Source organism: Balaenoptera borealis, assembly GCF_965194805.1.
Source record: "Balaenoptera borealis genome assembly, chromosome: 2".
In the NCBI taxonomy this organism is placed as follows: domain Eukaryota; kingdom Metazoa; phylum Chordata; class Mammalia; order Artiodactyla; family Balaenopteridae; genus Balaenoptera; species Balaenoptera borealis.
In genome coordinates, this window is record NC_138867.1 from 78,120,362 (window position 1) to 78,137,278 (window position 16,917).

Sequence of the window (16,917 nt, forward strand, 5' to 3'; positions counted from 1 at the left end):
CTCTGAAACCCTAAAATATAGATCTTTGTCCTTGCGTTGCTATGAGTAATCATAATACATGTGCTATATTGCATACACTGGCTTCTTAGCAAATATGATTCTAAAGGGAGATACAGGCCTATGCTTGAAATTCAGGGCTAAAGAAAAGTATATTTAAACTTGGTTCACTTTTTAGTATATTGAGCAGAATATAATCTGAGAATTAGCCGGGACATCCACATAATATTTTACATTTTACTGAAATAATAACTAATATTTGAAAGTAGGTATAGAAACAAATACTCAAATTCTAAATGGAAATGGCTGATTTAAGGAATCCCTTACAGCAAAGAGAAAAAAAAAAAAGTAATTGGATCATTTCTAATTACCTAGCCCGTAGTATCATTCTAATATACGGGATAGTATCAAATATTAATCCATCAAATATAATATTATAATACCTAGAATCATTTTTATATTAATATATGAATTAATTTCTTTAAAATTGTTTTAATTCATGAGTCTCACTTCTGGGAACAGGAGAATATGTCTTGGTGGGTACCAAAATGTGAAATAATTTTCACAACTGCAATTATATATTAGAAGATGCCACACAATACCTTGGGCTCTTAGGTGGTTTAAAAATATATACTATTTAGCCTTGCTAAGTCACCTCTATTAAATTGTTTATGATAACACCATTGGTGGATGAGTTGTACAAGCATTAGCAGACAGCTGATTCAGTGAAGATAGCCAGAATAAATTTGCTGAAGCGCACATTCTGCTAATCTGTTTGAAGAATATTGTAGAGCATTAGTACCAGCACTTCATGTTATCTGCACAGCCTGATAAGGTACATCTTTATTAAATTCAGTTATTGGAAGGATGTCAGTCAGCAAATAGGAATATTTTAAAATCTAAAAAAAAGAAAAAAATTAAGCGGTTCTTTGTTAGTCAGAGCTTGGTTTCATGACTGAGTGTCTAGAGGAACCTTCTAAACACCTGGCAGCATTGTACAATACAAGCTTTGTAATTTTAAGTGGAAAAGCTTTTCTTTTTTCTTCCAGCTTCACGGGTACTGAGACATTCACTTTCTCGAGGCTTCACTAAGAGAGAACAATGGAGTAAGAGCTCCCCTCTCTGTTGATTCAAGAAAACTACATGGTGGGAAATGCAGACCATGAGGATGCTGGGAAATAGGTAGATTTGGTTGTGAATGTTTGGGTTTGATAAAATTTGAGAAGGGTACTTATTTTAGTGACTCACTATGCCACCCTATCACTCTACATCTGATCAAAAGGTAAGAAAGCCTCCTTTTAATTATATTTCACATTCGATTTTAAAAAATAAAGGAATGAAGCGAGGCTTTTCTAAGCAGTGGAAAGGAAAAATTATTTCTGTGAATATCCTCCAGTAACCAACCTACTAATTAAAAAGTAAGTGCAGTTAACTCCATTTCAAATTTGTAAAGACAAAGAAATCTTAATTCCAGTGACAAATAATCAATGAACTCATTTTAAAGTATTATATAAACTTGACTTTCCATTACAGGAAGTTTCCCTGCATGATAATTTTGTGGTGTGATAAAATTACTGAGGAGAATCTCAGAATCTAGAACTTGCTCTGGAAGAGAGTTGAGAGAAGACCAGGTGTCTAGATATCCATGGGTACCCCAAGTGCTTCTGCAAAGATATGCATGGTATTTGCATCTGCCCAGGCTTCTGCTTCTGCTGATTCATCTGTCAGACAGCTTTGCAGATGTACTTCTGTCACTCCATGTAAATTATTTACAACCTCTTCTAGTCACCCATGACCCTGAAGGAGGAGGCTTACATACGTACATATCTCTTTAATATTTCCTCACGTTCTTTCGGATCCTCCAGGGAGTTGATGGAGAGGTCAGAGATGCTGACTGTGGCCGAAGCTGTCAGGGTGACCAGCAACACCAGGTGCCCCTCCCCTTCCTCCAGCTGCAGCTCCAACTTGTGTGTCTGTTCCCTACTGAGAGCTGACAGGTCGATCTGGCACCTAAAAAGAAATGTTTTGAATTAGCAAAAGGCTTTTTTTTTGGCCACATCAAACAGTGGAGGTGCAGGCTGCTCAGAGCCATGTGAAAAATAAATCAATGGAAATACCATTTGGACCACTGGAAGCATATGTATTTCGTGTCAGCTGACTTCACAAAATTCAGACTCTGATTATTTTGGTATCTAATTGCTTATTTCTTGTAAGATGCAAAAAAATGTGCTTATCTGATTTGATTACTACCCACTGTCACCATATTTATAAATCAGCAGGGGCTTTCAGTCCCTAGGATGGCCCAGATCAGTGGGGCTTTGCTTACAGAGAGACTAACGTGAGCTATCTAAAGAGGCAAACAACCAAGAGTGAATTTTTGTGCCACTCTAAAACAATAGGTGTTTTGCCCTTGTTCTGAAATGTTATTAAGCAGAGAATAGACCATTTACTATGATGATGTCATACGTTTTACATTTTTAAAACCATGCCAATTTATTCGTAGAACACTGCATAAATCTAAGTTAACAAACAAACAAATCCTCTGAAAACATTATAGCTGAAGTGTTACGTACGAGAGTTGCCTGAAGAGAGACTTTGCAATAGTATGGCAACCCATGCTCGATATATCACCTCCTCAGAGCTGAACACTTTGCAGACTCTTTTCATAAAAATGTCAATTGATTTGGAAGAGAAAGATACTGTGGTGACCAAAACCACAAGGGCAATAAACAGAGAGAAAGGGGGCAGACATGAATAAAAGACATTTGAAACAGGAAATAGCCAATTATAAGAATAGATGTGAAAAAAAAAAAGAAAAAGAAAAAAAAAAAAAAGAATAGATGTGGTATTGTCATAAACAAGGGGTGGTCAGCTATTAGGGACAGATTAAATTTTTGCCCCTTCTTATTCTTCACTCTATTTATTGTTTATTATTTTGCTTTTAAGTTAAACATCTGTGAATAGGGCCTCAAAGCTTATGGTTGAGTTCAAACATCTTTAGTGAGAGTGATTTTAGAAACTGAATCAAAGTTTGACATTTATGTTTTATTTTTGCCTATCAAAAATGACATGAAAGATAGCCAGACTAGAAACAATTGGGAGAAAGAGGAATATAGATGCAAGAAATGAAGAAGAATAGAAACGTCCTGGTCAGTGATAGAAAATCTGCATGCACTAAATGCTAACTATCGAGACAGCAGGAAATTAGGGTCTGTACCAAGTCAGGAAAACATCTTCCTAAAGTTAGGATGTATATCAAGTAACCTCACTGTTTCTGCAAACACAATATCCATTTCAAAATACTCTCATGCTGTCCCCTTAGATTCTAAACGATGAAGAAACATATCAAATGCCTTATTTAATATTCAAATTTTAATTGGAATTAGTTCTTAATAATACCTGGAACAAATTGAGGGTTAAAAAATGCAATGGTGAAGAACAGCTAATCAAATGCATTCTCTAATAAAAAGGAGAAACATGAATATGATTTTCTACAGATCTTTCCAGCATCTGGCACAGTGCCTAACCTATAATTTGTTGAATGTGAATGAATCTTTGGACTAGACTGAGAGTATGACACTGGAGAATTGAACAGGGATGACAGTTCAGATAGTACTTTTGGTTGGTTAAGTTGGGACCAAGAAGGGTCTTTCACTCACTCTGATCATGCATTTCCAGTCCTGCTCATGCCCTATTGCCTATTACCATTAAGTGCTGGTTGGCCTCCTCCTCTTTTATATTAGAGTCATTGCATTTAATTCTTTAGAGTTGGGGAAGGTGTTCTAAAGATGCAGTCCAGGAACTGCAAACTGGCCACTCTCAGATCAAAGCTGGTCCATAGATTTGTTGTTTTTATTGTGCTAAAAAAGTTTTGAATTTAAATAACTTTAAAGAAAGAGCAAATGTCCTCTGAGTTATTGTCCCCAATACTGTCTAACTTACAGCTGGACTATTTCACTTAATTCTGTACCCAGTGCCAAGAGGCATAAGGATTTGTGATCCTCAAAATCTCCTTAATTTACCAATGAGGAAACTGAGGGCCAGAGAAGTCACATGAATCAACGGAGATACACAGTTAGTTATTAGCAGAGCCAGACCTGAACCTAGCACTCTGGAATCTAAGATCTAGGCTTTTTCCACAACCAGTCTGTCATTGCTGTAATTGTGCATCCTGGAGGAATGTGCTATGTGAGGCAGTTCTTAAACAGGGTGATATCCAGACTTGTTTTGAACAGGACACATTAACTCAGGTTTCAAGTATAGAAGTGTGTTATTTTTATGCTTTAAAAATATGTATGAACTAGGAAGAATGCTGTAAGTAATTGCTCTTAGAAGACGATAAACTAAGAAAAAATTACAAATTGAATTTTAAAAGCTATGGAACTAATAAAATTTAAATTACCATTGCACATCTATAGGAAGGATTATACCTTTCTGCTGCAACTAAATTTTTAATATTGTGTACACTCGTAGAAATAGTCCCCGGTTCTGTCCTATATTTAACGGTTCAGAATGTTGACTTTAATCATTCTAATATAGAAAATGCCTGTGTATACAAATATTTTGAAAAGAGAGCATTAATGAATTCAAGATGCTTTTTGCTAGTTGAGGTTACTCAGATCTCCTATTCATCTAAAAACTCTGCTCAGGAGTAATCCTCAGATGCCATTTAAAGCAAAATGTCACCTGATAACCAAGCAAAATTGTCCTGTTAACTTCAGGATAAAGTTAGCATTACAGCATCACTGATATCTGCATTAAATGAGTATCGAATCATTGCTGGAATTTGGTGGAGCAAAAGCTTTTGCTATTCCTTTGTTGTTATTGAATAAATATGTACAAAGATGGAACTCCTGCAACATAGTGTATTGCAAAGTGAATTCAGGACTAATTACTATGGGCCAGTGCTATGGTTTGAATGTTTGTGTGTTATCCAAAATTCATATGTTGAAACCTAGTGCCCAACGTGATGATATTAAGAGGTGGGGTGGTTGGGAAGTGATTAGGTCATGAGAGTGGAGCCCTCGTGAATGGGATTAGTGCCCTTATAAAAAAGGCACCAGAGAGATCCCTCATCCCTTCTGTCATGTGAGGACACAGAGGAAAACAGCAGTTTATGAACCATGAAACCAGACACCAAATCTGCTTGTGTCTTGATCTTGGACTTCTCAACCCCTAGAACTGTGAAAAATAAATTTCTGTTGAATTCCATCCACCCAGTCTATGGTGTTCGGTTATAGCAGTCCAACAGGCAGATTCACCTGTACTTGGCTTGCCTGTACTATTATGTTCTCAACAAAGGAAGGATTCACTGTAGTTTGGTTACAGAAATACTAGGTGATCATTCAGATGGTTCAGAATAAGCAAAAATTGATGGTTTTATATTGTTATGAAAATGAAAAGGCAAATTTTTAAAAGTATTGAAGCAAATTCATGAACTCCAAAAATATATACACAGACACATTCACAGGGGAAAGAGCCCATGACTGGGCATCAGATTCCCTTGGTTCTAGCCCTCCATCTGTCACTAATTAGTTGGATGACCTTTTCCAAGACAACTCTTAGCCCCTGGAATTCCAGGTTTCTCATCTGTGATATGAGGGAATTGAACTAGATGAACTTCAAATTCTCAAAAACCTCAAATTCCACAATTTATTATAACTCTATCCATGTTTACACTTGTTTACATCTTCCTTTCTTTGCAATTCCACAAACCAAAAAAATGGTAAGAGAACAAATTCATCTTACAGGCAATGAAATATTATTCCTCAGAGGTATTACGCCTCTACCCTGCTGAAAAAAGTCTGAATGTTGGTGCCAGAAGGCAGACAATCTAACTTAATATCAAATTGTCTTCTAAGGAGAACTGGGAGGGGGTGCATACAGGTCACCATGTATGGAGTGAAAAAGAAAGTGTGGATTCTCCTCTTTTGTTCAAAGAACAGCTCCCCTTACATCTGTTTTGTATCTGGGTTCCACAAGGAACTCCTGGGTCCTCAGCTGCCTGCTTTGCCTCAGCCTCGACTTTGGCTGGGTCTTTCCAAGGGGCTGCTCCTCATCCCACCACTGTGACCAATCGGCTGGGCTTGAGTCCTCATAGGTCTTCCACCTAGGGCTGGCCTCGGACCGTCCTAACTTTCACTTGCCCAAATGGGCTGAGCACTCCGATTGGCTGCCACTGTGTATCTAGGCCCAACTGCCACATGCCCCAAATTTCTGGCTTCTAAGGCCACTTCTGCACTTGGATAAAAAGCCACACTGTGGAGTATGGGATCTGGCTTCCTGATCAACTGCCAAAGAAACCAGATGAAATAATGCAGAAGTTTTCTCCTTATGGGGTGAACTTAGATCAATGGCATAGGTGATGGGAAGATAACTCCCCATGCCTTCCACCCTCTCACAAACCATTCCAAAGCAGGATTCTCCATATTGCCTATCCACATGTGTCCAAGTGGGCACACCTGCTGGGCAACCACTGTGTCTCTGAAACACAGGGAACATGGCCAGCCTAGTAACCTATCACCGTGCGTTACTTCCTAGTCTTCCCTGCCTCATGTTCTTTCTCTCACTCTCAGGACCTGGGATTGTACCTCCCAATTAAGTATCAGCACCTAATCCCTGCCTCAAGCTCTGTTTCCTAGGGAACCTGGTCGAAGGCAAAAATTATTGATACAATTCAATCCCCACAGTTACAGATATCCAAAACCCAAACCTGACCATGTCCCACTCCTGGCTCCCCACCACCTATAAAATATCCTTAGTAAGGCAATGGGGCACTCCACAACCTACCATCAGCTTGGGTGTCATTTGTTGACTTACACTTACTACTTAAGTAATTCCTGACAGCTTGTAATTCTCCCATCATCCATGCTAGGGCTCACCTCTTTCTTTGTGTTTGTATGAAGCAACCCCTCTGCCTGAGATGATGTATCTACCTATGTTTGCTTGGCTAATTTTTAACTAATTCTCATTGAAATGTCTTTTCCTGTCAATCTCCCGATACACCTCAAGGGCAGGCACCTAGCACAGAGCTGGAATATAGTTGGTGCTCTGCAAGTATTAAATTACTTATGGATGAGGAGACAGAGGTTCAGAGAGGCCAATATTTTACCCACGGCGACAGTGGCAGAGTCAGGATTAGCATGTGATGTGCTCATGCTACCATTTCCATATTGTCTTCCCAGAAAGTGGGTTGATTTCTTTCCAACACTAATTCATTCAGTCATTCATTAACTATTTATTAAGTGCACTGTGTGTCAGGCCTCTGTTAAATTTGGGGGATTCAGCCCTTTCTAAGCCTTCTGGTTTCTCACATCCTTATTTCCAGAACTACCGCAGACCTAGTGCGTTGCTTTTAGTGAAGTTATTTGGCTTCAGAGTTCACATCAGGGGTTCAGAACACCAAAGTTTTAACAAAGGTGAATTATTCATTAGTATTGTGATATCAAGCAAGTTACAAACTTTTTGTGCATCATTTTCCTCGTTTATGCCTTCTCTTTGCATAGAACTGTAAAAACACAGGAATAACAGATGAAAAACTACTTTGAAAAGATGAAAGTACTATGGAACTATAATACGAAGTTTATTATCTCATATGCCTTAGTTTGATATTGTACAATTTTAAAATGTACTGTCTGTTCCGAACTCATCAGTCAATCAATCATCAATAGAAGAATCAAAAGAGACTCAAAACTGAGATTGGAGAGCTATTTTCTTTCATTCCACAAATGGGGAAACTGAGGCTCAGAGGAATTAAGTGATGGCAAGACCTCACATTTACTGACTTCCATAGCAAAGCTTGAAATTCTTTGCACCTTTTAAAAACTATATGCATTACTTAGCCACATGAAAGGAATATATCACATTTATTTGGTGATGCTTGCCCCTAAGTTCAAGGAGAAAAATTTCAGTATTCTTGTCACCTTTTTCTCCCCGCCTTTCCTTCTGCCATGCCTAAACCAGTAACCAATGACAGTTTTACCCAGATGAAACAGTTTTGTGATTAGCACCATTGATGTACACACGGGGTACAGGAAGTAAATGTTAGGCCTATTTGGATGTATTTTTTAATTTAAAATAGGACAGGATTCAAACTTCATAAATATTTTATATATGCATTAACACTGGTAGCCCATACATCAGATATGTCACATGTGACCTGCAAGTATTTTAAGGGACGAGCAGAAGCTGCATGACATGGAGGGGTTGACAGTGGCCCCTGAACTTGCTGACTGGCTTTCAGTGAACTGCAGTCCATATATGCTCGGTTAGGTGGATTTACAGATTATATCATCTAGTTTTAATCCTCACAAAATGGACAGTGGCTTTAAAAAATCCCAGTAAATTAGGAGGTTGGGATTAACATACACACACTACTATGTATAAAATAGGTAATCAACAAGGACCTACTGTATAGCTCAGGGAACACTACTCAGTACTCTGTAATAACCTATATGGGAAAAGAATCTGAAAAAGAATAGATATATGTATATGTATAACTAAATCATTTTGCTGTACGCCTGAAACTAACACAACATTGTAAATCAACTATACTCCAATGTAAAATAAAAATTAAAAAAATAAAAGATCCCAGTAAAGAAACTGTGGATTGAGTATAATACTAATTGAACAAGCGTAAGTGAACAGAATGATAAACGAGAACACACAGAGTTGACACGTTTACTCCTAGCCCATCTGTCTGTCAGCTACACTCTGATTCTGATTTACAAACCAATAGTGTGGCATAATCAGATCTAGCAAGAATTCAAACAAAATCCAACTTAAAATTATCAGGAAGAATACCTGCAACAAAAATTTACATCTCCTCTAACAAGGAACTTCTAAGTGTGTGTTATGCCCTGAAGTACTAGCTCATGATATTACGACGCCATCATGATAAGAGGACAATTAAAAATGAAGCCTTCAGGACAGGAAGACAAGCCTCTATAGAATTTCTTTGGTGGTGGGGGGGGTCATTTCTAAAAACACATTTTACTAATTTGGACCAAATTTAACGATAAAATTAGGAAGCTTTTTGAGATTTACTGCATGAGAGCTACTTTACGTTAGTGAAACAAACACATAGTATATGGTCTTATATTACAAATCAATATGATACGTAATTCTTTAGAATCTTTGCATTTTAAAGAATTCAATAGGTAACCACTAATGTGTTTTCAAGTTTCACGATTATGCAGTGTGCACGCCACCTCTGACATTACTAAATGCTAATGCAGTTATTGCCTTTCTGTTGTCAGCAGTTTTCACTGTCCAACTGTCTTTGAGGAGGTGGCTTTATCAGAGCATACTTCTACAAACTTGGGAGCTTCCCCATTCATTGCCTCGAAGGTAAGCTATTTAATATACACACTGTCTTTGGAAACTGCATGGTGCATGGAAACTGTCTTTGGAAATGCCTATCGTAGACAAAATACTGCAGTGAGTACAAACTTTCTGAGAAAATCTTCAGAAGAAAAAATAGTAAGCCATGAAAGAAAATGGATTAAAATCTTAATATGTTTGGCTTAGGTTGAGTTTAGGAAAAAAACCAAGACAAGAATCAATGACATTCTTTACTGAAATACTGTCTCTCTCCCAAATAAAATACTTCACTCAATCCTTAGTAAGAAAAATGGTGAAATAGAAAGATTTCATTAAAAATTCTCTTCAGTTTAGAATTTTCTGACTAGTTATCTTTGTGCTTTCAAATTAATAATGAGGCAGGATTGCTCCTACTCTTATTTACATAGGAAGTAGAACAATCATCGTAGTATTTATATCACAAATAATAAACACTGCAAATCAGAATCTATACAGTGTCAAATGCTCAAACGCAATGACCTTCAACTTTAAGAAAACACTAATTTGGTTAACATGCAAAGTCAAAGGCTGTTTTCCTCATTTTCCACACTATACCTGGACAGACATACATGTACTATGTATAGTACATAGTAGGTACTCATTCCACATTCTCTTTCCTTTAACATTAAATATAGAGTCATAGATTTATTTTATGGTTGAAAGCATTTGTTCTTTACCCGGAACTTGCCCATTTGGGGTAACCTTTTCTTCTATATTATTAATAAAAATTGTGTTGAAATAGAACTCTCTACTGAAGTTTACATCTATAGCACTTTATTGTCATGGGCAGTACCAATGCCTTGGCCCTGATCACAATGCAACAAATAAAGTTAGTAGTAATCCACTAACCTAAAATATATGTGCCCCAAATCAATGCCACTTTAAAGATAAAGAAGCATTTTGCACACTAATAAATAATGCTATAAATCTTGCTATATTGGATTGCAAATAACTCCGACTGAATGAAATTGCTTGACATGGGATTTACTTACTCTGCACGTTCATAAAAACAACTTGTTCTCTGACAGCACTCATTCTTGGCAATTTACCACAGCTGTCAGCAGACAATTTGTTCAGATTACTGCTCTGCATAAAAGTGTAACAATCATGAGGATTTATTAGCTGATTATCGTAAAGGTGGCAGTCCGTCTTGCCTGCCAAAATGCAGGTGATCAGAAAGTTAAATAATTACACGCAGATTAACATTATTTCACCTTCATTTGAAATCTGTAGTTCAGCGACAGGTAAAATTTGTTGTTCAAACTTGCAGTACGGTGCACACCACCCAAGTGGGTTTATTGACTTCTTGGCACTTTATCGAGCCCTTAATGGCTTCAGAACATACTGAATACCAGACCGAGGTGAAAGGGGCACGGACTTTAAGATCAGGAGTCCTGGATTTGAGTCTCAGATCAATCGCCCCAAATTCACACTAGCTGAACAATCTCTAAACCTCCTTTTTTGCTATACCTCTAAACCTGCCTCACTTTTTGCACCGGCAAAATTGGTACAATATGAAGCATCCTTGTTACCCCCTAATATTGAACTAATGTATGTAATAATAATAGTGCCCTATACAGTGTAAATCACTATTATTATTATTTCTTTCCATTCATGGTAAATTTATTTTTGTGTAAAATTTAACAACCAGGTGGCATTAACTCACTTGATATTATAATGGTGAAAAAGTTATAAGTATCTTGGTAAATGCATAGGCTACTTTTTATTCAAATGCAACCATTCAGTATTTTTTAAGTACAAAGATTACTCAGACACCTAGAAACTTTAACCCATTAATTCTCCCTTTTGAATTATATACAAATATCTTTCTTAATTATACTGAAACTTTGTACTTTCCACTAAGGAATGCTGTTCTAATTGCCTTTGCATTAACATCAGGTGTCAAATGCTATATTTATTTAGAGAAGGAAGAGCCATTATTTCCAGTATTCAGTCAAACTTCAGGTATTTAAATTTAAATCCAGCAAATATTTATTAAGCACCTATTACTTGCCACATACTTTAATAGGTATTGAGGATGCCACAATGAACAAAGCACTCAAAAATCCCTGCCTTCATGAAGCTCACATTCAAGTGATGGAAAATACACGATAAAATAAGTAAGTGAAATGCATAGTATGTCAAATGGTGATTACTTCGATGGAGAAAACAAAGCAGGATAGAAGAAACGTAATGTCAAGGAAAAGAAGTTTCGATTTTAAATAGGGGTGGTATGGCTGTCTCCCTGATGTGACATTTGTGCATAGACCTAAAGAAGGTAAAGAAGCAAGGCAGGTGGACGCCTGAAGAAAGAGTGTCACAGATGGAGGAAAAGATCCTGAGGTGGGAAGGTATATGGTGCACCTGAGGAACAGCAAAGAGGCTGGGACAGAGCAGAGGGAGGGAGGGGCAAAGTAGCAGAAGTTCAGGGCAGAGGGGTCACAGGGCCAGATCACCAGGAGCATCAGAGGGCTCTGTGAGGACACTGGTTGCACACAGACTGAGATGGGAAACAACTACAGGGCTTCGAGCAGAGGAGTTAAATTCTTTTATTGATGTTATGTGGAAGGAAGAAGAACAGGAGGCTCTTGCCGCTGCCACATGAAACTGACGGTGGCTTCAACAGGAAACAGAATGATTGAGAGGATAAGGGTGATTTCTGACTATATTCTGAAGGAGAAGTTTGCAAGTTGCTGAATGGACTTGATGAGAATGAAAGAAAAGAATAAAAAATGACTCCAAGATTTTTGGTGTTAGCAATGAATGAGAGAGAATACTGACGGAGGAGCAGATTTGGGGCACTGCAGGTGAGAAGTTTGGCTTTGGACCTGCTAAATTGGAGAAGCCTATTAGACGTCCAAATGGAGATTTCAAGCAGGCAGGTGGACGTGGAGTTAAGGAGTGGATCTGTATGTCTGTCATTGTCAATCTTAGGTGGTATGGAAAGCACAAGAGTGGATGAAGGCACCACGGGGGCAGGTATAGACTGAGAAGATGCCCAGGGAGTGAGCTCTGAGGGTCTCCGGAATGAAATCAGGAGGCAAACGAGCAAAAATCTGCGGGGGAGATGAAGAAAGAACATGTGATGAGGTAAGAGGAAAACAGAGCCCTCTGTTCTGGAAGCCAACTGAAAACACCTGTTTTAAGGAGGAAGCTATCAGCCAAGTCCAGCGCGGCTGCTGGATCAGGTAAGATGTAGGTTAAACACTGGCCATTGAATTTAGCAACTTGGTGGTCACAGGTGACCTTGACAAGGGCAGTCTGGGTGAATTGTTGGGGGCAAAAGCCTGACTACGTGGGATCAAGTAAGAATGGGTGTGGGTACTTTTCAGTGTAAAAATAGTTTTCACTGTGTCGGCACTCCAGATTTGCAAGTGGCTCTTTCATTTGTAGCCAGTCTTATCTTTGTAATAAACAAACAAACAAAGCCCTGTTATAGAGTATACACATACAAAAACACATTTCAAAAATCATTATATGTGGGAGACCTTCAAGATGGCGGAGGAGTAAGACGTGGAGATGACCTTCCTCCCCACAAATACATCAAAAATACATCGATGTGTGGAACAACTCCTACAGAACACCTACTGAACACTGGCAGAAGATCTCAGACTTCCCAAAAGGCAAGAAACTCCCCAACTACCTGGGTAGGGCAAAAGAAAAAAGAAAAAACAGAGACAAAAGAATAGGGACGGGACCTGCACCAGTGGGAGGGAGCTGTGAAGGAGGAAAGGTTTCCACACACTAGGAAGCCCCTTCGTGGGCGGAGACTGCGGGTGGCAGAGGGGGGGAGCTTCGGAGCCACGGAGGAGAGTGCAGCCACAGGGGTGGCGGAGGGCAAAGCGGAGAGATTCCCGCACAGAGGATCCGTGCCAACCAGCACTCACCAGGCCGAGAGGCTTGTCTGCTCACCCGCCGGGGCGGGCGGGGCTGGGAGCTGAGGCTCGGGCTGAGGATCCCAGGGAGAGGACTGGGGTTGGCGGCGTGAACACAGCCTGAAGGGGGCTAGTGCGCCACAGCTAGCCTGGAGGGAGTCCAGGAAAAGGTCTGGAACTGCCGAAGAGGCAAGAGACTTTTTCTTGCCTCTTTGTTTCCTGGTGTGCGAGGAGAGGGGACTAAGAGCGCTGCTTAAACGAGCTCCAGAGACGGGCGCGAGCTGCGGCTATCAGCGCGGGCACCAGACATGGGCATGAGACGCTAAGGCTGCTGCTGCCGCCACCAAGAAGCCTGTGTGCGAGCACAGGTCACTCTCCACACCGCCCCTCCCGGGAGCCTGTGCAGCCCGCCACTGCCAGGGTCCCGTGATCCAGGGACAACTTACCCGGAAGAACACACGGCGTGCCTCAGGCTGGTGCAACGTCACGCCGGCCTCTGCCTCTGCAGGCGCGCCCCGCCTCCGTACCCCTCCCTCCTCCCAGCCTGAGTGAGCCAGAGCCCCCTAATCAGCTGCTCCTTTAACCCCAGCGTGTCTGAGCGAAGAACAGACACCCTCAGGCGACCTACATGCAGAGGCGGGTCCAAATCCAAAGCTAAAACCCTGGAGCTGTGCGAACAAAGAAGAGAAAGGGAAATTTCTCCCAGCAGCCTCAGGAGCAGCGGATTAAATCTCCACAATCAACTTGATGTACCCTGCACCTCTGGAATACCTGAATAGACAATGAATCATCCCAAAATTGAGGCAGTGGACTTTGTGTGATTTTGTCTGTATAGCTTTACTTTTACCATTTGTCCTAGGGTTCTGTCTCCCCGTTTTTTTTTTTTTTTTAAGTATAGTTTTTAGCACTTGTTTTCATTGGTGGATTTGTTTTTTAGTTTGGTTGTTCTCCTCTTTCTTTCTTTTTTCAAAATTACTTTGTAATTTTTTATTTTTAATAATATTTTTTATTTTTTAATGACTTTATTTATTTATTTTCTTTCTTTCTTTCTTTTTTTCTCCCTTTTCTTCTGAGCCGTGTGTCTGACAGGGTCTTGGTGCTCTGGCCGGGTGTCAGGCCTGTGCCTCTGAGGTGGGAGAGCAAAGTTCAGGACATTGGTCCACCAGAGACCTCCCGGCTCCATGTAATATCAAACAGCAAAAGCTCTCCCTGAGATCTCCATCTCAATGCTAAGACCCAGCTCCACTCAACGACCAGCAAGCTACAGTGCTGGATACCCTATGACAAACAACTAGCAAGACAGGAACACAACCCCACCCATTAGCAGAGAGGCTGCCTAAAATCATAATAAGGTCACAGACACCCCAAAACACACCACCGGATGCAGTCCTGCCAACCAGAAAGACAGATCCAGCCTCATCCACCAGAACACAGGCACCAGTCCCCTCCACCAGGAAGCCTACACAACCCACTGAACCAACCTTACCCACTGGGGGCAGACACCAAAAACAGTGGGAACTACGAACCTACAGCCTATGAAAAGGAGACCCCAAACGCAGTAAGTTGAGCAAAATGAGAAGACAGAGAAACACGCAGCAGATGAAGGAGCAAGGTAAAAACCCACCAGACCAAACAAATGAAGAGGAAATAGGCAGTCTACCTGAAAAAGAATTCAGAGTAATGATAGTAAAGATGATCCAAAAATCTTGGAAATAGAATGGAGAAAATACAAGAAACATTTAACAAGGACATAGAAGAACTAAAGAGCAAACAATGATGCACAACACAATACATGAAATTAAAAATTCTCTAGAAGGAATCAATAGCAGAATAACTTGAGGCAGAAGAACGGATAAGTGAGCTGGAAGATAAAATAGTGGAAATAACTACCACAGAGCAGAATAAAGAAAAAAGGATGAAAAGAATTGAGGACAGTCTCAGAGACCTCTGGGACACTAAACGCACCAACATTTGAATTATAGGGGTCCTAGAAGAAGAAGAAAAAAACAAAGGGACTGAGAATATCTTTGAAGAGATTATAGTTGAAAACTTCCCTAATATGGGAAAGGAAATAGTTATTCAAGTCCAGGAAGCACAGAGAGTCCCATACAGGATAAATCCAAGGAGAAACACGCCAAGACACACATTAATCAAAATATCAAAAATTAAATACAAAGAAAAAATATTAAAAGCAGCAAGGGAAAAACAACAAATAACATACAAGGGAACTCCGATAAGGTTAACAGCTGATCTTTCAGCAGAAACTCTGCAAGCCAGAAGGGAGTGGCAGGACATATTTAAAGTGATGAAAGGGAAAAACCTATGACCAAGAATACTCTACCCAGCAAGGATCTCATTCAGATTCAACGGAGAAATAAAAACCTTCACAGACAAGGAAAAGCTAAGAGAATTCAGCACCACCAAACCAGCTTTACAACAAATGCTAAAGGAAATTCCCTAGGCAGGAAACACAGAGAAGGAAAAGACCTACAATAACAAACCCAAAACAATTAAGAAAATGGTCATAGGAGCATACATATCGATAACTACCGTAAATGTAAATGGATTAAATGCTCCAACGAAAAGACACAGACAGGCTGAATGGATACAAAAATAAGACCTGTACATATGCTGTCTACAAGAGACCCACTTCAGATCTAGGGACACATACAGATTGAAAGTGAGGGGATGGAAAAAGATATTCCAGGCAAATGGAAATCAAAAGAAAGCTGGAGTAGGAATTCTCATGTCAGACAAAATAGACTTTAAAATAAAGAATATTACAAGAGACAAAGAAGGACACTATATAATGATCAAGGGATCAATCCAAGAAGAAGATATAACAATTATAAATATTTATGCACCCAACATAGGAGCACCGCGATACATAAGGCAAATGCTAACAGCCATAAAAGGGGAAATCAACAGCAACACAATCATAGTAGGGGAGTTTAACACCCCACTTTCACCAAAGGACAGATCATCCAAAATGAAAATAAATAAGGAAACACAAGCTTTAAATGATACATTAAACAAGATGGATTTCATTGATATTTTTAGGACATTCCATCCAAAAACAACAGAATACACTTTCTTCTCAAGTGCTCATGGAACATTCTTCAGGATAGATCAGATCTTAAGTCACAAATCAAGCCTTGGTAAATTTAAGAAAATTGAAATCATATCAAGTATCTTTTCCGACCACAACGCTATGAGACTAGATATCAATTACAGGGAAAAAATCTGTAAAAAAATTTTAAAATGGAGGCTAAACAATACACTACTAAATAACCAAGAGGTCACTGAAGAAATCAAAGAGGAAATTTAAAAATTCCTAGTAACAAATGACAATGAAAACACGACCACCCCAAACCTATGGGATGCAGCAAAAGCAGTTCTAAGAGGGAAGTTTATAGCAATACAATCCTACCTCAAGAAACAAGAAACATCTCAAATAAACAATCTAACCTTACACCTAAAGCAATTAGAGAAAGAAGAACACAAAAACCCCAAAGTTAGCAGAAGAAAAGAAATCATTAAGATCAGATCAGAAATAAATGAAAAAGAAATGAAGGAAACGATAGCAAAGATCAATAAAACTAAAAGCTAGTTCTTTGAGAAGATAAACAAAATTGATAAACCATTAGCCAGACTCGTCAAGAAAAAAAGGGAGAAGACTCAAATC

General features: G+C 39.3%; 1 protein-coding gene across 19 annotated transcripts in view; it reads right to left on the bottom strand.

The window, feature by feature from the left end:
* Positions 1-16,917, bottom strand: part of MCTP1 (multiple C2 and transmembrane domain containing 1) — a gene marked incomplete at its 3' end in the record, with an annotated part of 559,050 nt that overhangs the window by 191,301 nt on the left and 350,832 nt on the right. For all 19 annotated transcript variants that reach the window (XR_014239262.1, XM_082375756.1, XM_082375755.1 and 16 more), the window contains one exon: positions 1,821-2,007. Coding sequence is in view for 18 of the 19 variants with exons in the window: in XM_082375756.1 (XP_082231882.1) it covers positions 1,821-2,007 (187 nt within the window). The remainder of the gene's footprint in view (positions 1-1,820; positions 2,008-16,917) is intronic.